The following is a 24,154-nucleotide window of genomic DNA, read 5'->3' on the forward strand; positions in this document are numbered from 1 at the left end:
ACATTCACACTTCCATGAAGATATCTTGCAGGAAAGGAAATGGTAACTTTTGTAATGTATCTGTTTGTGTGCATATTGAATCAATCCCAAATGATGTTGTACCTGTACAAATTGCAGTGATTTTCACGTCCTGGCACCCTTACTTGCCATCCCAGTCTCACCGCACCTTCTGCTCCGGTAAAAGCCTCCTTTGCACAATCACTCTCCTCTCAATGGCAGAATAGCTGGTGCAGAGTGGAACCTTTAATCAGAAACATACAGTAGTTTAGGTCTGCGATTACTGAATCAGATATCAAAAGAGGCCAAAGCACACTGGCCCAGTAACCTAAAAGCAAAATCCCAGTGAGCGAGATGGCAATTATATTTAAACTCTTTGAGCAGTCAGTTCGAAGCTGTGTACCCTGCACCATATAAGTAAATGTAACTGCCTTGAAACTGACTGAATCGACGATGGAGGTGGAGAAACACATCCACCCAATTTTACCAGTACCATTTATTTATAGATTATTTACAGATTAATGGTATCTTTAACACTGTTGGATAGTAAATATGCATGTGTCTGTTTTTTCTTGACAGTGACCCTGTCTAAAAGCACAAGCTCCACGGCCCTCCTAACAATTGACAGGTCAGCTGCTGACCACTATGTGTGCACGGATGACTGGCAGGAGGAATTGACTCAACGGGCCTGCGCGCAGCTGGGTTTAGGGTAAGGTCAGTAGTTTGTAGTACTGATGATGTGTGCTGATGTCTTTGATGACCAAGTTCTTGAATAAGGTTTGCCCTGCAAGATGTTCTCTGATAAATGTTGAAGTAACCCATCTTCACATTCACACAGTTGCAGAGCACAGTAGAAAATGCATGCTGGCCAGCGACAGTAGTAAAACACTTCCTTGTCTTTTTCTAAGAAATCACAGCCAGGTCTGAGATTCCAGTCAAGGCAACGAGCAGAGAAGAGATTACCTGCATTTCAAATTCCTACCTTATCAGAACATTTAAATAGGGTTTGGGAAAACGCAGTTTTCACTCGTTTTGTTCCTTTCTCTTTCTAACATAGGCAGGCTAGTTAATAAAATTTAGCAGTGAAAAGCAAAGGCAGATGAGACAACGGCATCCTAACTCTGAATCACATGGGACCAGTTTTAGCTGCTTCTGGGGTCTCCTGAAATTATGACTCGATGTTTAATTACAAATTAAAGTAAGAAGTTACAAGGATCTTAAGAAATCCTAGGAGAAGTGGGGGGCGTGGCTGGCTTCTCCTGGAGAGATACCGTCTTCTGAGCTCACTGCCACCCGCCTAAATCAGTTACCATTTCAAGACAAAGATGACACAATACAGGACGAACTGCTGTAAATTACGTGGGGGAGAGAAGAGTCGAGATCCACCACCTGCGGAACAGAACACCTCCAGAGAGCATGGGATAGAATGGTTGTAGATTAGACACCCAACAACAAGGCCTAGGATTGCAACCAGCACTGCACAGAAGATAATTCAATGCTTGTGAAAGGCGAGCGGATGCCTGTCTCATTAACAGGACCTCCCAAGTGGAGGATGTTAAAGGGGTACAGAGGTTTGCTTGGGGTGGTCAGCTTTAATGGTGTGTACAAGTGGAGGAAGATGCCTTCCGATGACGAACAGTGGGAGCATCGGAAACGTTGACCATTAGGAGGTGAGCAGGTCTACGCTGCAAAACCAATGTTGTCTGAGCATTATAGATATTAAGACAGAAGTGCTAGGCATCCTAAGTCTAGCATCTCCAATCAGGATGATTGGAGGACTTGCCCCACTTCTGCTGGCACATCCCAGGGAGGAAGTGAGACACTCTGTGCTCAGAAGTCAACAAACTTCACTACACAGCTAAACCCAAACCTGACTATCTGTGGGCAGAGAGGGTTGACAAACACACTTCTATAAATAAACTTGTAATGACAACGATCAGTTTCAATGCGTACTGTGGCATAGGTATGGTCCATTACAGATTGGCATGCCTGCTTTTGAAGCAAACAGCTGAGGTTTGAATACCCCACCATTTTGGATTTGAAACGCTGATAAGCCCCCCCCCCCCCCCACATGCATGCACAGCGTGGGCCCCCTTGTTGGAGAGAAATGGGCAAAGGAACAAGAACAACCCCAGACCAACACATGGATCACAGCAATGGTCCACAAGAAGCGCCAACTATTATGGTAAAACATGGCAGCTTAAACACCCCAGGAGATAAACTGGACAAGATAGTGGAAGCTATTGCAGTCTCTAGAGCGGCACTTGAAATTTTGATTCACTTTATTGTTGTGTTCTTCATGAGAGAATATCAGAAGACGTTTGATGAAATAATAATGGAGAACTAAACATTGCTGAGTGACCATGGCCCTTATACTTAGCAGCTTTAGAGACAGGTGCGTGATCTCATGAAGTGAGTTAAACTTCTCAAACATAGAGCGAAAGGATGTGAAAGCAGCACTAAATGCAATAACATTTGAGTGGCCAGCCTACCCATAATATAGAACAAGCTGATATAGTCGTCTTCCTAGAGCAATGCCTTGTCCAAACTGCAGTGCTTCAAGACCTCTCCAAATTCTATGCCATGGAAAGGATGCACCATGTTCTAACCCAATCACCACCACCTCGGTCACTCCCATCCATTTTTGGGCAGGATTTGAAACTATAGAGACAGATATCTAACACTGCACAGTGCCAGGATAGCTGTAACTTTGTAGTCAACAAAGGAAAGTTATGATCTTTTCGCAGCTGCACAGTGGCAATACAGCAGCAGCTTATGACTCTAAGGAAGCTTGGGGCTGGGCAAAAGAATGTGAATCTGACGAAGATACAAGTGGTCACAACTTCCTATGTTTAGAAAACGGTTCCAAGAACAATCTCATCTCGGAAGAGAGGTGGCTGTCACCACAGTGATCGCACCCTTAAATAAGAAATCATCAAAAGTAGTACTGTGGCAGATACAACGCCGTAGACAAAGGATCATATATTCATCACTCATCCAGGTGTTGACAAGGACCTGCCCTAAATCACACATACATCTGCAGATGAACTGATTTGATGTCAATACCTACCTGATGTGAAGCTGTGATTCTGTAGCTGCCCCTTAACTGTTCATTGGGTCTAACCCACACAAGGGCCTGGGATGCATAGTAAGCTGAGGCAGCCAGAGGGGGCAGTATATGGGAGGCCCACCACTGTCCTCATGCTTGTCTCCAGTTTACAGAAGGCACGGGACACACGCATAATTTTTGTTGTTGTTGTTGTCCTTGGTAGGGAAGTGTGGGTTCATAGTGAAATACTGGGGCCGGCTTGGTCAGTAGCTGTTAAATCAATGGGGTAGAACCCACTAAATCATAGGACCTGGGTATCAGTGATATAAACAACAATGGCCCTAGACTATTGATCAAATTGACTTAATCCCTTGGTTAATTAGTCAAAATAGAAATGCGATTCAATCTGCATTTAAGAAATCAAGCTACATGGGAGAGAGAAGTTAATGAATAGGCAGAAAAACACCATCCACAGTTCAAAGATTTGTATTTATCAAGGACGAAATATTACAGTTATTTACATTGTCAAGCAACAACAACTAAAATGTACGGCGCAAAGACTAAAAAAGGGCTATAGTCAAGGGTGAACAAAGAGGTGCTCAAGTGTTGAGAGGAGAGAAGAAAAAAGAAATTAAGGCATCTGATTTGAATATTTACAAAAAACAAACAAGCGTTTCAATTCCGCTAGTTGACTAGGCCTGTCCAGATTGTTCTTGGAGGGGGAAACCAAGGGGAAGGTGAAGGGTACAGGCACACAAAATAAAAAGGTGTCGACGTTTCGACCCTAATGCTCTAGGGAATTTTGCTTCCTCGGCTGCGGGTCTTCATCAGGACATGGGGGGGAGAGGGGGGGACAGGTATCTGGCCGTGATCACACCCGTTGTCTTGATCAGCCACCAAAACAGCTGGGTAGGTGCGACTCCCTCCTGGCTGGTTGGGATTCACCTGATTCAGGTTCTGAAGGTCTCTTATTTGGGATCAACTCGTGATGTAACAATTTAAAACCGATGTCCAATGGAGCAACGGTTTCCTACCGGCGCCTCCAGGGCAACCCGTGATGTAGAGAATCGATGTCCAATGGAGTAAAGGTTTCCTACCGGCGCCTCCAGGGCAACTGGTGATGTAAAACAATCGATGTTCAATGAAGCAGGGGTTTCTTACCGGCGCCTCCCGGGCAATCCGGTGTTGTACGGAGTGATTATTCCTCCAAAGTCGGTCAGAGTACCACGTGTGAAGAGAAAATGATATCTCCACCGGTATTCACACGTCAGGGTACAGGTACTGTTGATTGCCTGCGTGGTTTAGGCTGTCTGGCATCCGGGCATCGGTCACCGGTACTGATCCCGACAGTAGGGGATTGAACATCGATTGTTTTACATCACCAGTTGCCCTGGAGGCGCCGGTAGGAAACCTTTACTCCATTGGACATCGATTCTCTACATCACGGGTTGCCCTGGAGGCGCCGGTAGGAAACCGTTGCTCCATTGGACATCGGTTTTAAATTGTTACATCACGAGTTGATCCCAAATAAGAGACCTTCAGAACCTGAATCAGGTGAATCCCAACCAGCCAGGAGGGAGTCGCACCTACCCAGCTGTTTTGGTGGCTGATCAAGACAACGGGTGTGATCACGGCCAGATACCTGTCCCCCCCTCTCCCCCCATGTCCTGATGAAGACCCGCAGCCGAGGAAGCAAAATTCCCTAGAGCATTAGGGTCGAAACGTCGACACCTTTTTATTTTGTGTGCCTGTACCCTTCACCTTCCCCTTGGTTTCCCCCTCCAAGAACAATCTGGACAGGCCTAGTCAACTAGCGGAATTGAAACGCTTGTTTGTTTTTTGTAAATATTCAAATCAGATGCCTTAATTTCTTTTTTCTTCTCTCCTCTCAACACTTGAGCACCTCTTTGTTCACCCTTGACTATAGCCCTTTTTTAGTCTTTGCGCCGTACATTTTAGTTGTTGTTGCTTGACAATGTAAATAACTGTAATATTTCGTCCTTGATAAATACAAATCTTTGAACTGTGGATGGTGTTTTTCTGCCTATTCATTAACTTCTCTCTCCCATGTAGCTTGATTTCTTAAATGCAGATTGAATCGCATTTCTATTTTGACTAATTAACCAAGGGATTAAGTCAATTTGATCAATAGTCTAGGGCCATTGTTGGTCAGTAGCTGAACACAAAATGTATACCGTTTTGCATAGTTATAGCTTTGGTGGTGAAGAATTACATAGGGATATCGGACTGTTGGTCCTCTGGGTCCTCCACAGGGGACGCTTACTGGTTCCATATAGAATGATTATGCCTTTCTTTACACTCCTTCACAAGTAAGACACATGGAATGCTAGGGGCATGGGCATCACAAATAATAGACACAAAATGCACTCCTACTTAAAAAGGATAAAAGCAAAAAAAAAAATTTTAAACAAGAAACCTATCTCACAACACATGAAAATGTACAATAAAAAAATGGAGATACCAATTGCTCAGCACTGCTTACTTTACTTATGCCAGAATACCCCAATCTACGTGGGTCTGCATTAAAAATAGGTTTATTAATGGTTTGTCAAATATAAACAGTGAGGTAAGCAAGCTAACCAGCAGTTGTAGTGAAGACTATATCTCAACACAAATATCTTTGTAAGTACTTTATAGAAAGATTTTGCTTAATTAGATCACCTATATGGTTGAAATGTAGCTTATTGATATCCTAAATCTTTGAATCTCAATGGTAATCGGTCCTGAAGACTGCCGTAGTGGCTCAAAGTTCACTCAAGTGTTCACTACAGTTTGTTTGCTTGTTTTAGGCACCATTTATATTCGACAAAGCATTAACGAACTTGCTTTCGATGCAGGTATGCATCCTTCTAATCAGTTGCCCATCGCAGTTACTTGGAACAACCTTTCCAAACAGCATCATAAACAATTCAACCAGTAATCCTTCAGGAAACAGCTCAGCCTTCACCTCTTCCCATATAACCCCAATATCTAAACAAATTCTAGAAACTTGTACCTAGAATTCACTTGGTTACCACAGTGTGGTATCAATGTACCGATTACCTGTGATTACTGATATTCCGCTGTTCTTTTTGGAGCCTGGCTCTCAGTGGCGGCTCCTCTATAGGGGCGTTTGGGCGCCGCCCTACTGCTTTCTCGCCGTGCGAGAAGGCAGAAACATAAATGGTAATAACTACCATTTGTTTCTGCCTTCTTGCACGGCGAGAAAGCAGTAGTTCCTGGTTGGGGATGGGCGGTACTGCTCGAGGGCAGGGGGAGTGAGTTGCTCACTGTTGTTCATACTGATTGTTTAGGCAGCCTGAGGCTGACCAAACAGTCAGTATGAACAACAGTGGACAAGCCACTCCCCCCTGCCCTCGAGCAACACCGCCCACTCTCTCTGTTCTCTATGTATGCTGCAGCATACATAGAAAATGGCCCGGCTGGGACAGCAGCCTCACCAATCACAACGCTGCCGCAGCGTTGTGATTGACTAGGGTAAGGAGAGAGCCTGCCTGCTGGCTGCTTCTGTGCTTCCCGTGGTAACACGCGGGAGCGGGATCCAGTTGCAGCTTTATACACCGTCGAGGGGGAGGTGGCACGGTACCCTGGTGTAAGGTAGGGACATGCCGGACGGGGCTGCTAGGGTTTTGTATTTACAGTCACCCTGTTTTATGAGTGCTCCTCAAACATAGGGCCAGCGGCGCGCCGAGGTCCCTACCCTGACAAGAACCGAAACCCCCAAAAGAAGCAGATGTTGTTGTTGTATCCCTTCACATAAACTGAGTAGTACCCCTAAGCACACATCGGGGTTCAGTGAGAGTCTCGGGTCGGGTCCCTCCGAACTCACGCAGAAGACCCTCTTTCACTTATTCTACTGCATACACATTCTCACAGACTATTGCCTCAAGGATCATTGACCGTTCGTACCAAACAAATAAATAAACCATGACTCTGCAAGGTCACTGTGCATACAAACTTGTTATTGTTTTTTTTCCTGATGCTGTCGGCTGAATTCAAGTACAGGAATGAATGAGGGCGGGGGAGGGGAGGGTTGGAATTCACTGTTCGTCTAGAAATGGCACTAATCCAGCACATGGACTTCACATACTGCCGTATTATCTTCTGGTCTTCAAGCTTCCATAGTCAACACTCTGATTCACACCTGGAAAGTGGCGTTCATCGTGAAATGTAGTCATCTTTTACTTTTACTGAGTGTACCCAGCAGGAACAGAAACACTCTGCTCATGTACTTAAATTACTTTACCATCACACACTTGTGCGGCTGCACCAGTTGTTAAAAAAATACTATGGTCTGCTTTCCCTACATGGGTGAACTTGTCTCTAGCGTGGGTTCTTATCTCCTTTGTGGAGGACAGTATTGAAGACAATTATGTATCACTGCCATACACCAAAGTGGTTGCTCTCTGAAGTTATCACAGAGTGACCAAAATTCTTTTTTTGAAATGTTCTGGTGAACACACGTCAACGTGTGTCCTTAGCTCGGGTTCGAAAGGTCTCAGCCTCCCTTGGCCATTACGGTGCTTATGTGTGTAACCTTGTGCTCTAATCAGCTGTCGAAACTGCACCTGTAGACAAAATATATATATATATGTGTAAAAAAAACAAATGGCTCCTGCAAGTGGAAGCTCAGTACTTTTATTCATAGCTGAGTAGAGGTAATTTTGAGAGTGATGCAGATTTTGTTAAAATGGTGTCTCTATTTTTCATGACATAATCTATATATATATATAAAAACGAATGTATGTATGTCTGTCTGTCTGTTTGTCCTTTATGCATTACTACACTATTCATCTGATCGCCATGAAGCTTTGGGAAGTTGTGAGTACACTCTTGCGAAGGTTTCTGGCATAAAATATTTTTAAATATCGGCCCACCAGGGCCCTCATAATCTTTAGAATACTGATGTACACACCAGACCGAAAAACAACAAATCGTGTATACATAAGCACTCGAATAAATAAATAGAATTAAAACACCATTCATCCGATTGCCATGAAACTTTGGGAAGTTGTTGAGTACACTCCCGCGAAGGTTTCTGGCATACTTTTTTTTTTTTTAAATATCGGCCCCCCAGGGACCTCATAATCTTTCAAATACTGATGTGCACACCAGACGGAGAAACAAAAAATCGTGTATCCGCAAGCACTCGAATAAATAAATAGGATTAAAACACCATTCATCCGATCGCCATGAAACTTTGGGAAGTTGTTGAGTACACTCCCGCGAAGGTTTCTGGCATACATTTTTTTTAACCAGACGGAAAAACAACAAATCGTGTATCCACAAGCACTCGAATAAATAAATAGAATTAAAACACCATTCATCCGATCGCCATGAAACTTTGGGAAGTTGTTGAGTACACTCCCGCGAAGGTTTCTGGCATACATTTTTTTAAATATCGGCCCCCCAGGGCCCTCATAATCTTTCGAATACTGATGTATGCACCAGACGGAAAAACTAAAAATCGTGTAACCACAAGCACTCGAATAAATAAATAGAATTAAAATGACACTTTGAAATGTTTTCCATATTAAAATAAATACGTTTCAATAAAAATTACACAATGTAAATTGAATGTTATCATAACGAGTTTCCTTGAATTTCCTTTCTTCGGAGATCGCAGCAACGCGCAACGGGTAAGCTAGTATACTCATATAATAACCCAGAACTCAAAGTGCAGCAGAAAACTATCTGTAGAACGTATTTAAGGTGATTAATTAGATGCATTTTATATTGACTTTAAGTTGAAAAAATACAGGAAAGACTGTGATGTGAATGGCTGAAGGAACCAGAATACCGTAGAGTCTCACTAGAAAACAACTCCAGAATACTAAAATTTATGTGGTGTGAAAGACTGCAGGTACCAGAATGCCTCTGGGTCTCACTGAAGAAAGTGTTTCAGAATCAGCAGAAAGTTGAAGGGGGTAATATGGTGATTGTTGAAAGGGTTAATATGTGGGACCTTAGCAGGGTTTCAGTTTTCAGAGGAAGTGTGTCTGAATTGCACAGTAGTTCCAGTGAAAGCTGGTGATGTCAGAGCTTTCAAACTAGTACTGGCGGCAGCCGTAAAAACTTCTCCTAGACTCAGCACGGCATAGGAAAGTTTTCATGGGGCCCAGTTCAAGCAGGGGATTCTCTTGTCAAGGCTGTGTCAGGAGGGGCAAATAACATTGTCATAGGAGGCCATCAGGGTAGCTCAGTGGGCTGTGTGCCTGCTTGCAAAGTTGGAGCTAAGTGGCTGCGACTGACAGTCGGGTCCAGCCTGCTCTTTCCCAGCACTGTACAGCACTGCAAAGCACTGCACAGCACTGCACAGTCAATTAATGTATTTATTGTATAGTTAAAACCATTACAAGTGTATCAGTGTGTTCAAAGGTTAATATGGCCAAATGATAACATAATGATAACATAAGCATAAGCAAAGATTGTTCCATAGCTCAAAAAAATTGGCGATTTCTTAAATGATAAATAATTCAATCTTGTTTTATTTACCTTCCTGCTACCTAAAATTTGCTTGAAAATGCACAATTTTCATACTGCTCGCCGCAGTGCAATAAGAATTTTACGCCTCACCACTTTCAAATGTCACCAGCCGCCACTGCTGGCTCTTGTAGCGGTCCAGGCCCAAGAGGCATGAGAACCTAACATCCTGCCCCTTAACCTTAACATTAGACCAGGCAGGAGACTAAGCCCTGCTCTCAGCACTCTGACGAACTATCAGAGAAGGATTATAAGTACATCTGCTGTGCTTCATTGAGGGAGCCAGCATGGTCTTTATCTCTAAAGACCCCTTTGCTTTCTTTCTTCCCTATTTTTCTTTCAGCTTACTATTATTCGTGTTTGATTTTGTAATAAACTCTTTACCAACAAGGGAATGCACTCTTCCATTTGTCAGCGTTTCCTCCTCTATGTAACTGCTCTTAATGTCACCTTGTAAACTCTTTCCTGTGGAAAGCAGGAGTCTAGACAGAGGCTCCAATCTCATTTAATTCCCCACCACACATGGGAGCTCAAAGACCTGCCACTGGAAATCTTTCTGCCTCGTATTTCACTCCTTGATAATTTTGACCCATTATAAAAGGATGTTTTTATAGCAAGTTCATGGTGATCAGAAGAAACCAGAACCTTTCTGTCACACCTGTCAGTGAAACCATATGGAAATATTCTTAGCTTAATGGCAGCACTACCTCCTTCCCAAGGTCATGTCCTCGGACTTTCTGTGTGGTATAGCCGGTGTATCAAATATCCTCTGGCTTATTACACAATTATGGCTGCATAATCTACTAGCCAGACGGTATTTGGTAGCTGCTAATAAGCTCTCCGCAAAAAAGTTGTCATCCCATCAAAGTACGGCCAGTCCTGCAGGAAACAGCTTCTCGACGGCTTCCTACGCCCGCGTCTAGTAACCGCACACAGCTGTGCTCCCAGCCCTCCTTCCAAGTGCGCACCCACCCTCTCTGCCCTTGTGCTTTCAATCCCATCTGCCAATGGATGATGAGCGTATCAAGATGGCGCTCGTCCAACTCCACAAACCCACAGAGAGTGCGCACTAGCACCAGATCGGTGTCTGCAGCTTAGAAACGAGCTGGGATGTCTGGAACATCAATATTCGATGCTGTATTTAAAACAGAGCAGATCCCTTGACAAAAAAGGAGGCGCCAAACAATTTTTATTTTTAAATTTACGTTTTCAAGAGCCATTTTATATTTTGAGGTAATTTTTATTCCGATCTGTTTCAATGACGTACCCATTGAGAAATCCATTGTTTTATTGAAATCCATATGCACAAAAGTCCCACTTAACGCGAGGTTATAATTTTAATAATGTAACATAAAAGACATGCTAGCAGTTGTTAAGGGAGAAGAGTGTGTTTTGGTTCTGCATAAAATAATGCGTTCAAATCTACATCAAGTCAATAAAATAACTTTGATGACATTTATATATGATTGACCGTAGTGATATAGAGGAAAATAAAACGTGACTTTAATGCACTTTAGCCATCCAAAAGAGCGAGTCCACCGACACTTATGCGTAGTACCAAAAACATACACCAGAAACTCAGCCCATATTTATAATTTTTCACGCAATATAGCAAGCCACACTGCTGCGCTGCGTGAAAGGACAGGAAGGTGCCGTATTTAATATTACACAGTGCATTTCTGTCCTTTGCTAGTGCTGGTGCACTTTTGGCTGCCTAGCGTCAAGCACAGGCATCCGTGCACTTTTGGCTGCCTAGCGACTCAGGCAGGATTTGTGCAGGAAGGAAAGTCTTCCTGCTCAAAAACAATCCTGTGTGGCATAGATTGTGTTCTTTGGCCCTACATTGCCAGGCATATGGAGGACCTTCTGGCTAAAGGATGCTCCCCTCCCTGGCCCACATCAAGGCACTGAATTTTGGAATTAAATTTGATAGCGCCCTTTCATTCCAACAACAAATGCAGATGCTGGATGTTTCTTGCTTCGGGCTGCTATGTACTTTGAAAAAAAGTCTTCCTTTTTTGTCTGTTGAAGCTAAGAAAATGGTGATCCAGGCCTTGATAACTTCCAAATTGGATTATGGAAATGCTCTATACTGGGGCCTTCCAGATTATCTTCTTAACAGGTTTCCAGGGGTACAGAATTTGGCGGCACGAGTTCTTCTCAATCGTCACCCGAGAACCCATATGTCCTCACATTTGAAGTCACTTCATTGGCTTTCTGTTAAAAATAGGATCTATTTTAAATCCTTGGTCCTTCCTCACAAAGCTCTGCATGAGACTGGAGCTGGCTATCTGTGAGAGAGGATTTGTGACTGTGTCCCTCTCAGACGAATAACATCTGTTACCACGTAAGCCAAAACAATGCGTGGCTTAACAACATAGTCAATAATTTTGCAAAATGCAGCACATGCAGAAAGAGATCAAAATGAGGAGAAATAAAGATATGTCTCCTCGTTACACCTCACCTAGGGAGACGTAGCATTTTGACACTGCTACACATGGCATCTTTGGCGTGGTTTCCCCTGACTTTTTGCCTCTACCTCCTGTATTTTTTACGCTGTGCTGGATTTCGTTTAGATGCTTTGGGCACTTTGCCACTGCTGATCTGTGTCAAAGTGCAAGTGTTCCCTGGGTAAATTGTTATTGTGATTGGTTATCCACGATTGGCATATTTGTTTGACCAGTAAGTACCTAGTAAAGTGCACTGAGTGTGCCAGGGCTGGTGATTCAAATGCTACTAGTGGGCCTGCAGCACTGATTGTGCCGCCCACATAAGTAGCATTGGAATGGCATCTCAGGACTGCCACCACAGTGCCTGTGTGCAGTTGCTAACTGCCATGCTGACCTAACCAGTGTCCCCTCTGGCCAGGCCTAACCCTTCCCTTTCTGTACACATTGGACACCCCTATGGAAGGCCCAAGGTACCCCCCTGAACAGGGTGCAGTGTATGTGAAAGGTAGAGCATGTACTAGTGTGGCTGACATGCTCTGATAGTGGAATACTGCCAATTTCGTTTTTTCACTGTTGAAAGGCTATCTTGCCCATAGGCTATAATGGGGAATGCTGTGTATAATGTTTACCTGCATACCTTCCCATAGGAGCAAGATAGAAAATTAAAGTCTAGTATCCCTGAACTCAGAATTTAATAACCCATCTTTTAGGAAGGATAGTTTTTAGATCCTTTGTTTGAAAACAGCACTTTTAGAAAGTGGCTGTTTTCTAGTCTGACCTTCCTGGGTGGCCTGTTTGTGAATGGACTGTCTGGTTTGTGAGTGACAGGGGCTGGGGTGGCTCCCCAGGGTCTCAGGAGTGACGCAGCGCTTGTTTTTCGACGCTGCAGTTGCCACTAGAAACTTTTGTCGCATTTACAGGTACTTTGGGCTAAAACTGACGCAACTGTGAATTATTTTGAGGCAAACCCTAGAACTCTTTTAAAATCATATTCTTGAACTGTTTATGTTGGATTTTTGTCATTTTGGTCTTGTGTAGTCTAGATAAAGACACTTTATTTTTCTAAACTGGTGTGGAGTCCATTTGTGGTGTTTTTACTGTGTTACTGTAAGTGTTGGTACAAATACTTTACACATTGCCTTTGATAAGCCTGTCTGCTCGTGCCAAGCTACCAAGGGGGTGAGTAGAGGTTATCCAAAGAGTGTATCCCCTTTACCCTGACTAGAAGCAAGGGTCCCTATTTGGACACTGGTACCTACCTCTGCCAACTAGAGACCCCCAGATCCAACATTGGTGGTCAGCGGTGAGGATTTGAACTTGTATTTTTACTTGGCCCACAGTAATTGGTGTACATCACTGGTCTAGTGCAGACCACTACACAGCCACATACCGTGTTTCTATTTTTGGTTCTATTTTTGAGTAACTCTTCAAAAGCATCATGTCTCAGAAGGCAGCAAGTTAAAGGGCAGAATTGGAGTTTCACATTGAGGATCTGTATTCATACAAGGTTGAGGAGCTTAAATAATTCTGCAAGAATCTTGTTAGCCCTGTGAAAAGCTGCTCCAGGAAGGATGAGCTGCAGATAGCCTTCAAGGCCTGGTGGAAGGCCCAAGATGGAAATGATGAAGTGGGAGGAATGGATTTCAACCCCAAGATCTGCCCGTGAGCACACCAGACTCAAGACCTAGCAGCAACCATTCCGGTAGGGGTCCCATTCCAGAAGAGTTAGAGGAGAATCGAAGAGTGAGAGATCATGAATTGGAAGTCATGAGAATCAAGATGAAGCAATTGGAAGCAGAGAAAAAGGCAGAGGAGAGCAAGAATGCTTATGCCCTAGAAGAAAAAAGATTGCTTTTGGCTCATGAATTGAGCATGAGGGAGCTGGATATCAAGGCCAAGCAGGCGGAGTCCGGTTCAAATGGTAGCAGCGCACAGCCAGTGCAGGGGGGTAAAGTATATATTCCTAAGGATTTGGTACAGAATTATAATAGGAGTGAGAATATCTAAGCCTGGTTTACCTTATATGAGATTGCTTTGGGAATGAATGGTGTGCCTGAACAGCATTGGGGGGCGGGCCTGTGGAAACATTTTGAGGCTTCTGGGAGGAGTGCTCTAGAGCCCTTAGAATTGGCAGGTACTATGACCTATCCCAATGTGAAGAAGGCCCTATGCCTCAGGTATGGAATTACTCCAGAACAGTATAGACAACAGTTTAGGAACTCCAAGAAGTAAGAGTCTGAGACTTGGATAGAGTGTGTGGATCTGTACACACGTGCACTGGAAGGTTGGATAAAGGACATCAGAGTAACTGGTTATAAGGGGTTGTTGCATTTAATTAGTTGGGAGCACTTGAGCAGTCTATGTGTTTCAGAGCTACGCCATCATCTTTTAGACAGCAAGCTGACTGACCCCATTGAGCTTGCTAAGGAGGCAGACCGCTGGACCGGCACCAGGGTCCACAGAGGAATTGTGGGTACCACAGCCAAAGTCGGGCAGGGTCCCCAGCAGAAGAGTGGGGGGGACAAGGGTAACCAAAGGAGTTCTTTCAAGGGCCCCAAAACAGTTCCCAGGGAAAGTAGTCCCTGCCCCCAAGCCTAAACCAACCTTGCCCCCTAGGGGCAGGCAGGACAACAGGGGTCCCCCTACCTGCTATCACTGCAATGAGGTGGGACATGTTGCCCCTAAGTGCCCCAAGAAACCCCCAGCACCCACTGGTGCTCCGACACTGGGTTTAGTGAGTGTAGCTTTTGGGGAGGATTTAATTTCTAGTGAAGGGGAGGGCCAGCAGTAATGACCCGTGTCTCTTTAGGAGACGGAGAGATGGTCCAGGAAACCTATCTGCCCGACAACACTAAAAAATATGGGCAGTGGGTGACGATCAATGGGAAGAGGGTGGAGGCTCTGAGAGATACAGGAGCCAGTGTGACATCTGTAAGGTGTCAGTGGGTGCCTGAAGAGCAGGTAATTCCCGATGTACTTAACCCAGTAGTGTCAGCCGACAACTCAGTGCGCCTCTGCAGAGTGGCGCAGGTTCCCTTTGAGTGGAGGGGTGTCTAAGGTCTCTTGAAGGTTGTTGTGAGTCCATCCATGCTTGTTGACTGTCTGCTAGGCAATGACCTCGAGAGTTCCCCATGGAAGGAGGTGGAACACCAAGCTCATCTGGAGATGTTGGGTCTAGCTGAGTGGGTCTGTGTGACCACTCGGTCTATGGCAGCCAGTAGGGGTAATTCAGCAGACCTGGAGCCTGAAAAAGTGGCCCAGGTGCCTGCCAGGAAGAGAAGGGGCTGGGGCATGGGAGACCAGCCCCAGTCGTTCCCACGGTCCAGGAAGGAGCAGAACCTTAGGGTGCCCTGGAGCCTACAGGGGACCAGGTGGCCGAACTGGGGGACCTACCCGCGCTGACCCATTGGCAGCAAGAAGGGGACCCCTCCAGGGAGGAGTTCTGCAAGGCGCAGATGGAATGCCATTCTCTCAGTGGTGTGCGGCAACAGGCTGCAGACCAGGCAGCAGGTGGAGAGTCCAAGGATCATCTCATTTACTGGGAAGATGGGTTAGTTTATAGTGAGCCTAAGGTCGCTGAGCCTGTTGCAGCCCGTGTGCTGGTGGTACCCGAGTGCTTCAGGGCCTTCCTAATGGGTCTGGCTCATGACCTGCCTCTCGCAGGACATCTGGGGCAGGACAAGACCGTCCAAAGGCTTGCCACCCACTTTTACTGGCCCCAGATGAAGAAGCACGCTGGTACATTTTGTAGGACTTGCCAGACTTGTCAGGCAAGTGGCAAGAGTGGCGGGAAGTGCAAGGCACCCCTCCAACCCTTTCCTGTGGTGAGCACCCCTTTCGAGCGGGTGGGCATCGACATTGTGGTGGCACTGGACCCAAGACAGCCTTAGGCAACAGCTTCATCCTGGTCTTGGTGGACCACACCACCCGGTACCTAGAAGCTGTCCCTCTCCGGACAATCACTGCCCCAGTGGTGGGCCGTGCATTGATGGGGATCTTTTCCAGTGTGGGGTTCCCCAGAGAGGTGGTCTCCGACCGGGGTACTAACTTCATCTCTAGGTACATGAAGTCTTTGTGGGACGAGTGTGGGGTAACTTATAAGTTCACCACTCCTTACCATCCTCAAGGAAACGGGATGATTGAGCGATTCATTCGAACTCTGAAGGGTATGATAATGGGCCTTGCGGAGCCCATGAGATGTAAGTGGGAGGTCTTTTTACCATGCCTTTTTAGAAAAGATGGTACGACCAGAATGCCACTCTGGTCGAATTTCAACCTGGGCTGAAGGTGCGGGTTATGGCACCAGTGGAGCCTTGTGCGCTCCAAGACAAGTGGACTTGGCCATACGAGGTGGTGGAGCGCAAGAGCGATGTAACCTATCTGGTTAACTTGCAGACTCCCAGGCAACCCTTGAGGGACCTACATGTGAACCGCCTCCAACCCCACTTTGAGAGATCTGATGTGACAATGCTCCTTGCTACAGATGCTGGGATGGAAGAGGATAGTGACCCTCTTCCTGACCTCCTGTCAGCCAAGGAGCAAGATGGGTCAGTGGATGGAGTGGTCATCTCGCCCACCCTGACCCCAGAACAGCAGAGGAAATGTCGTCAGGTGTTGGATCAGTTTGCCCCCCTGTTCTCCTTGACCCCAGGAGTCACCAATTGGTGCGTCCATACTGTGGACACTGGAGATAGTCTACCTGTGAAGCAGAAATTCTACAGGGTAGCTAACAAGGTCAGGGCCAGCATCAAGGAAGAGGTTTCCAAGATGTTGGCGCTAGGGGTAATTGAGCCCTCCAGCAGCCCCTGGGCTAGCCCAGTGATCTTAGTACCAAAAGCTTCCGCCCCTGGTGCCACTCCAGAACTCCGGTTTTGTGTGGACTACAGTGGGCTCAATGCGGTCACCAAAACTGATGCACACCCCATCCCCAGAGCTGATAAGCTTGTGGATCAGTTGGGCGCTGCCCAGTACTTCAGTACATTTGACTTAACATCTGGGTCCTGGCAGATTGCCTTAACTGAGGGGGCCAAGGAGAGGTTTGCGTTTTCAATGCCAATGCCTTGAGCGGAGGTGCCTTGAAGGATGATACCAAGTGAGATGTTGTTTCAGGAATGCTGGTCCCTTTCCATGTAATGCCCTGTATACTAGACAGAGGGCCTTAAAGTCTATTCTCTTTTTCATGGGGAGCCAGTGAAGTTTCCTGAGGCCTTCCGATATGGGCTGAAATTTAGGGATGTTCAATATTACTCTGGCGGCTGAATTTTGAGTCCGCTGGAGCTTCGCCACGTGCTGTTTTTGGATTCCCAAGTATAAGGCATTTCCATAGACCAGTCTGGCCAAGGCCAGAACTGTGACTAAAGTTTTTACTGCTTCAGGGGGAATGAAAGAGCGTATTTTACGTTTTTACGTATGGATTTTAAGGTCAGGAATGCCATTGATATAACTTTGTTGACCTGATGTTGAAAGGACAATTTATCATCAAAGATGATACCCAGGTTCCTCACTTTTGGAACTGGGGTGGGGAGAATGCCCATGCTCTGTGGCCACCAGTTCTGAGCACAAAAAGAGGTATTAGATCCAAATAGGAGGACCTCCGTTTTAGTGCCGTTAAGCTTCAAGCAATTCGACCCCATCCATTGGTTTATGTGGAGCATACATTGCTTAAAGCTATCGGCAGTGTCTTCAGGGCTGCTTGAGATTGACACCACGATTTGGGTGTCATCCGCATAAGATATTATAGCAAATCTATATTTCCTGATGATGTTGGCCAGGGGAGTCACGTAAAGGTTAAATAGAGTGGGGCTCCATGCGGAGCCCTGCGGCACTCCACATGGGAACGTGAACTGCTCTGAGCATGAGCTGCCGACCTGAACGTATTGATATCTATTGTCAAGATAAGATTTGACCAGTTTTAAGGCTAAGTTATTAACTCCTGCCTCTTTGATCCGTTTGATTAATATGTCATGGTTCACGGTTCCAAAAGCCGCCGACCAATCCAATAGGAATAGTGCGGCCCTGGCTCCTGTGTCCAGAATTGCCCTGATCTCCTCTGCTGCCATAACCAGGGCAGTTTCTGTGCCATGCCCTTGTCGGAAACCATACTAGGAGGAGTCCAGTAGGTCTGCCGAGGTGATGAAGGTTGTTAGTTGGCAGTTAAGAATTTTTTCCAGTATCTTAGCTGGGAAAGGAATCCTGGCTATCAGTTTGAAATTGCTATGATCATTGGGATCTGAGTTGGCTTTTTTTAATAGAGGCAGGATTGACACCACTTTCCAAGCATCTGGAAAGACGCCGGATGTTATGACTTCTTTGTAGAGTATACTGAGTTGTTGGGAACCTTTCTCTGTGTTAAGCCCTTTGCCTCTTACCTGCTGCTGACCACCACAGACTGAGGAATACCAGCGTTTGTGGTCCACCCTGCCCGCCGCCTAACTCCTCGTAACATCTCAGAGCCGGGCCGCCGAGTGGAGCGTGGGCGGGGCCCACAAACTACAAGCCCCAGCAGCCCTAGCGGCACACCCTGTGAGCTTTGCGCGCCAGGAGGCGCTTAAATTCTGCATCACCCCGGTCGAGTGGGGGAACCTTTCTCTGTGTTAAGCCCTTTGCCTCTTACCTGCTGCTGACCACCACAGACTGAGGAATACCAGTGTTTGTGGTCCACCCTGCCCGCCGCCTAACTCCTCGTAACATCTCGGAGCCGGGCCGCCGAGTGGAGCGTGGGCAGGGCCCACAAACTACAAGCCCCAGCAGCCCTAGCGGCACACCCTGTGAGCTTTGCGCGCCAGGAGGCGCTTAAATTCTGCATCACCCCCGTCTCGCGGGACCCGGGCGAAGCCCGGGCCAAGGGCGGGCCCGTTTAAGCCCGTTAAAGACCGGGTAAGACTGGACTGGGCCACCCTATTGACATTTGCTTATCTGTATCACACCTTTGCCATACTGACATAGCTTTCTCGTTATCATCGAGTAATCTCCTCCTTTGGGTCCCACTATTTTGAGCATGTCACCTAGAGGGACCAGGAGTAACAAGGCACATCGTGTTGCCCAAACAACAGGCCCAATTGATCAGTTTATTGCCAGAGCAAACAACGCCATTAATCAAGGTGTACTCCCGTTGGAACGGAGGGTTTCACAGAATTTGACTGTGGCTAAACGCTCCTCGTTGGGCTTATTAGCGGCAGCCAAAACTCCCCTGCGCCCCCTAGAATTTGGTACACTACTGGACGATCACGCTGACCCCCACACAGTTCCAGATATTGTGGACTTGTCAGTTTCCTTAGAGCTATCAGCCCTACAGACATCACAGCTATCTTTGTCTCTGGAGAGAACCCCAGCTCTCTTTACTAGCCTGAGTAGGGATGACCCCATTACAACTACAATTCGGGGCTTAAGGGAGGGAGCAATACCGAAGAATAAATAGAAACCTCAGCAAAAAAAATCCCGCAAACAGACCCAAAAAACGACACAACTCAACCATCAATCCCTACCTATTATTCAGTCCCCCAGCCAAGTTGCTCCTCTTCAGCAAGAGCTAAACTCCATACCCGCAGATATAATTAATCTTTCCACTACCACGGCCAACCTCAGTGTCAATAGTAACGTGGGTAGAGGGAGTGAAACCTGCGGTTTAAACAATCAACTATTAGACAGATTAGGGGCATTAATTAAATCTTATATACAACCTATTGAACTCACCCTCATAAAAATTGAAAAGCAGATAGTAGAACTGACCTTAGCCCTAAAAACTAATAAGGGCTCTGCCCCCGGCCACTCCGTGGCCCAAAAACTCAAGCCCAAAAATACCAATGATGGGGTGACAGTAACAAAACCAGCCACTACAGCAGTAGCCGCACAACATAAATCTACACCTACACTGGTGTCAACTGGCCCCGCTTTAACCAAAGCTCCTGCCCCCCCACCCACTCAGGCCCCTATGCAAACAAAGACACCAGGGATCCAACATACCACCTACAAGACCAGGAGGAAGGGTGGTCATTCTATCCACCTACCTCCAGAAGCCACTCCTTATGTTGTCATTATGACCGGGGTCCCCGAGTTGAACACAAATTCGGAGGAACCGGGCTGGTCCCTTAGAAATAAAGTACTCCACTGGCTATCTGCCAACAGGCCCCTTCCCCCCTATTCTGACAACAGAGTCACAATGGTCCGCAGAGTCCCCTGGATAGGGAAGGAACCAAAATCTATCCAGGGCGACTGTGTCATCATCAATTTTGAGGATCCCCACATTGTGGAGCATATTTGCTCTTGGGGTTCACAACTTACATCTGACGGGATAGGCACTAAAAGACTCTCTTTCTTCTACCCTCCAGTCCACCACTATAATACCGGTCCAGAATGGAACTTGACACAAGTTGGAAACTGGAACAGAAGACGCGATTGGGCTGATTGGCCGAGTTACGGGGGTAGAGACGCAGCACCAACCCTTGGATGGAGAGGCGTCCCACTGACAAACAGATATGACTGCCTGGAAATGGTGGATTGACCATTATCCGCCAGTAAACAGGAATATATTGATCCCCCTTCCCCAAGGTTTAACCCGCCGGTACAACCTAATTGCTCATTGACCTTACTCCCCACGGCTGGTACTCTACTTACAGCAGAACCACCAACCTCAATACCCATATTAGCACAACTCTCTGTTTCTGAGAAAGACGATCATATTGCAACGCATTTTGTTGCTCCATTATTACATATCCCTCCCCGCCCAGGAACTTCGTCTACTGACGTTTTGTCGAACACCAGAAAGTCTATCTCTCCCATCCAGCAGCTTTCCGTACTATTTTGGAATGTAGCGGGTCTCCGCTCAAAGTTAAACCTTAAATCATGGTCGGCCATAGTGAACACTCACCAAATAGTCTGTTTACAGGAAACTTGGGCTATAGAACCCTTACACATTCATGGTTATAAAACGTTCCACTCCCCAGCCTGCATTACCACCCACGGCAAAAGGACCCCAATGTCAGTGGCCACCCTTGTGTGGTACGCCACCACACGTGCGACGTTTGTCCGCACCAAAACTTAAAGCCGGGTTGGCACCATATATTATGTCGTGTAAGGTGTTCCGACGCTGGTAAGCTATGGCGGGCGCGTCGCTTCCGCGTTTTTACTGAGAGACAGAGTGAAGCTATCGGCAGCACATAGAGAAGATTGACTCCTCCTTGCTTTCGGCAACTAAATTGAGCAACACCACTTATACCAGCGTCGGACATTGGGGTCCTTTTAACCTACGTGCACATTGAGTTACCCTTTGCCCTTTCCTCATCCCGTCCTGATGAAGACCCTGTTCTGAGGAATTCATTCACCCGTTCTCTTTGTGGGTCGAAACGTCGACATTCTCCTTTGGAGCCTGCACCTGTTATCTCCTGCCCCTCTTCCCCCCCTCCTAATCCCCTTGCTAGCAGTGCAAATCAAGGAATACGGAGGACTTTAAAACCACGAGCCAGTGAAAAAGAGTTACATTTTTTGCGGGCTTCTATAGTCTGGGCAGGCTCATTCTTGTATATAAATCATTTTCACTTTGTTTCACTGATCTCTTTGATCAATCACTTGAGCACTTACTTTCACTCCTCTCTGTGCACTTTTACTGCTATTAGAGCCCCTTGGTTTTGTAAATAATTTTATAAATTTGCCAATCTTGTTCAAAATGTATATTGAATAAGAGAGTCCGGCTGGACTCGATTAAAACTTTTATGTTTCAGTGTTTCCATATGTATCAATTGATATCTTGGGCTAATATATCTATCATGTCGAGTTTTTTCTAACAACCGTAGTGATTCAATCTAAAGCGGACTGTGTAAAGAATTACTTGAGCACTATAGGAATTGTGTTGTATGGTGAATTTACGTCTAGGACCAACTGTTAACTATAACAGCCGATTCTTTTATGGCACCGTATTTGGAATAAACCCCAATGCCACTTAACCCGTTCCCTAATATTAGATTGCCTATCCTTGGCGAGTTGGAAAAAATACCTTGGTTATTGTATGTTTCCAACTTTCTAAATGATTTGAACTGCACATCTTACTTCACTGAACCTTCATCAACATCTGACATCAGTAGAAGGGCGTTGAAAAATCTCTGTTTAAATCATCTGAGAGACCTACGCCTTTCCCAAGAAGTATCAAAGCCAACAAATGTGCAGATCCTCATGGTTCAAACCACCCCTGGTATCCAGCCTTATTTAACATTCTTTTTATCTAACCACGAAAAATTTGTTCTAACTAGGTTCCGTTTTAATTCTTTTTTCCGCCTTGTTACCTTCCCCAAAGAGTTAAACTGGTCACGTGACCTACCAAAATGTCCATGTGATGGTGTATCATCTGAATCGACCATCCACCTAACTTTGTTTTGTCGCTATTATGAGCAATCTCGCAAGCGCTGGATCATCCCACTTTTTCGATCAATGGGGCTGAGTACCTGTCGGCCAGCTTATCTGGCACTTCAGTTGCTTGACTCACAACATGTAGCCAAATGTGTAGCTCTTTTCCTAAAATCATGTTTGAAAATATGCTGTAAAACCGGGTTACCGTCTCCTTGAATTGATGTGAATAGATGTTTAATTGATCAACTTGTAAATCAGGTTTTCTATCAAATGTTTTAAACACCACTTTGTTTTTATCTGTATTATAATACTGCGTTTTAAACAATCCATCGGATTTTTATGATGTACTTTTTATGATTCAACTGAATGTTAATCGAATAAAAGTTTCTTGACTTGACTTGAGTTGTTCACTGAGTATGTCTGGTGCCATGTGGAATATCATGGGTGGGCATAGGTCTGATGGTGCTCCGGATTTTATGGATTTGATAGTTTGTATTATTAGTTCAGAACTGGGTGGATCAAAAAAGTCTAGGGAGCTGATAGGATATGGGAGGTTTGAAGCGGAAATGGTTGTCATGTCGTCATCCCCGTCTGTAAGAGCAGCATTGGCCATTACCTCTATTAGTGATGATGTATTATGATCTTCTAAGTTTTCGAGGTGGTAATTAGAATAATGAGGAGGAGGATGAAATGGAGGAGGAGGAGCAAGAGGAGGAGAACATGGCAACACCCCCAGAGCTAGAAGAAGGGGAGAAACACCTGTCCCTGGCCGCAAAACCAGAGGAGAGAAGCACACCTACAAAAAATAAGTCCCCTACTGGGTCCAGCGCAGGAAGCAGTGTGTCCTCCCTCCAACTGTCCCCTGAAGAACTGGAGGAAAGGAAAGTTGAGAGGGAGTTCAAGCGGCAGCTGGTCCAGTTGGAGCTGGCTACAAAAGAGAAAACGGCTTCATGCAGAGAGAGCCCACGAAAGGGCCCTGGAGGAAGGATAGATAGCTCTGGAGAAAAATACATTTTTGGGGGGCTCATGAGAATTGGGACTAAAGGAACTGGACTTGAAGATGCAACAGCTCACAGAGCCCGCTAGTAATGGTGGCAGCAACCGCAGTGTCCAATGGAGACAGAAGGCCCACGTATCCAAAGACCTGGTGCTTACCCTTGAGGTGGAGGATGATATTGATAAGTGGTTCTCACCCTATGAGATACCCCAAAGACTGCATAGTGTTCCAGAAGAGATTTGGGGGGCCAGTCTGTGGATGCACATGGCAGCTATTAGGGTGGATACTCTGTTGGCTAACCGAATGTTCTCCACCCCCATGAAAGTAATTCTTATCACAAAATGTGTTCTTACCCCAGAGAGATACCGCTTAAGGTTTAAGGACAGTCACCAAATGTCTGACCAGTCTCGAGTGGCCAGTGTGGCCTTAGGGGGAGGTTGTCCTGAGAGCAGAGGGTAGAAGCTACCTTGGTGTCCCTTAACTGGAAGGTGGACTTCAAAGGTAAACTTGGAATCCCTGCTGGTGGGAGTCGTCACTTCCATCAGGTAACAGTTAATGGGATACCTGTCATTGCCCTAAGGCTCATGGGCATGACTTCTAACGCCCTATGGCGCTGGTGTTCTTGTAATTACGTTGGAAAGTGACCATGAAAAACATCGCAGTTATTCCCCAGATGCCCATTGCCTGCATCGTAGGAAATTATTTACCACCAGTGTTAGTAGAGCTGGTAGGGGCAGCAGCCCAAAGCACTCTAAAAGCTCAGATTTCTGGGAGTATGAGACCCAGATGGAGGAGCAGGTGGTGGAGATAGTCCACCAT

At 45.9% G+C, this 24,154-nt stretch overlaps 1 protein-coding gene across 3 annotated transcripts in view; it reads left to right on the forward strand.

Annotated features, from left to right (window-relative positions):
- CORIN (corin, serine peptidase) overlaps positions 1-24,154 on the forward strand; it is a 1,859,037-nt gene that overhangs the window by 1,663,257 nt on the left and 171,626 nt on the right. For all 3 annotated transcript variants that reach the window (XM_078678226.1, XM_078678228.1, XM_078678227.1), the window contains exon 16: positions 577-706. In XM_078678226.1, the coding sequence (XP_078534352.1) occupies positions 577-706 (130 nt within the window). The remainder of the gene's footprint in view (positions 1-576; positions 707-24,154) is intronic.

The sequence above is a fragment of the Lissotriton helveticus genome, chromosome 2_2 (genome assembly GCF_964261635.1).
Source record: "Lissotriton helveticus chromosome 2_2, aLisHel1.1, whole genome shotgun sequence".
Lineage (NCBI taxonomy): Eukaryota > Metazoa > Chordata > Amphibia > Caudata > Salamandridae > Lissotriton > Lissotriton helveticus.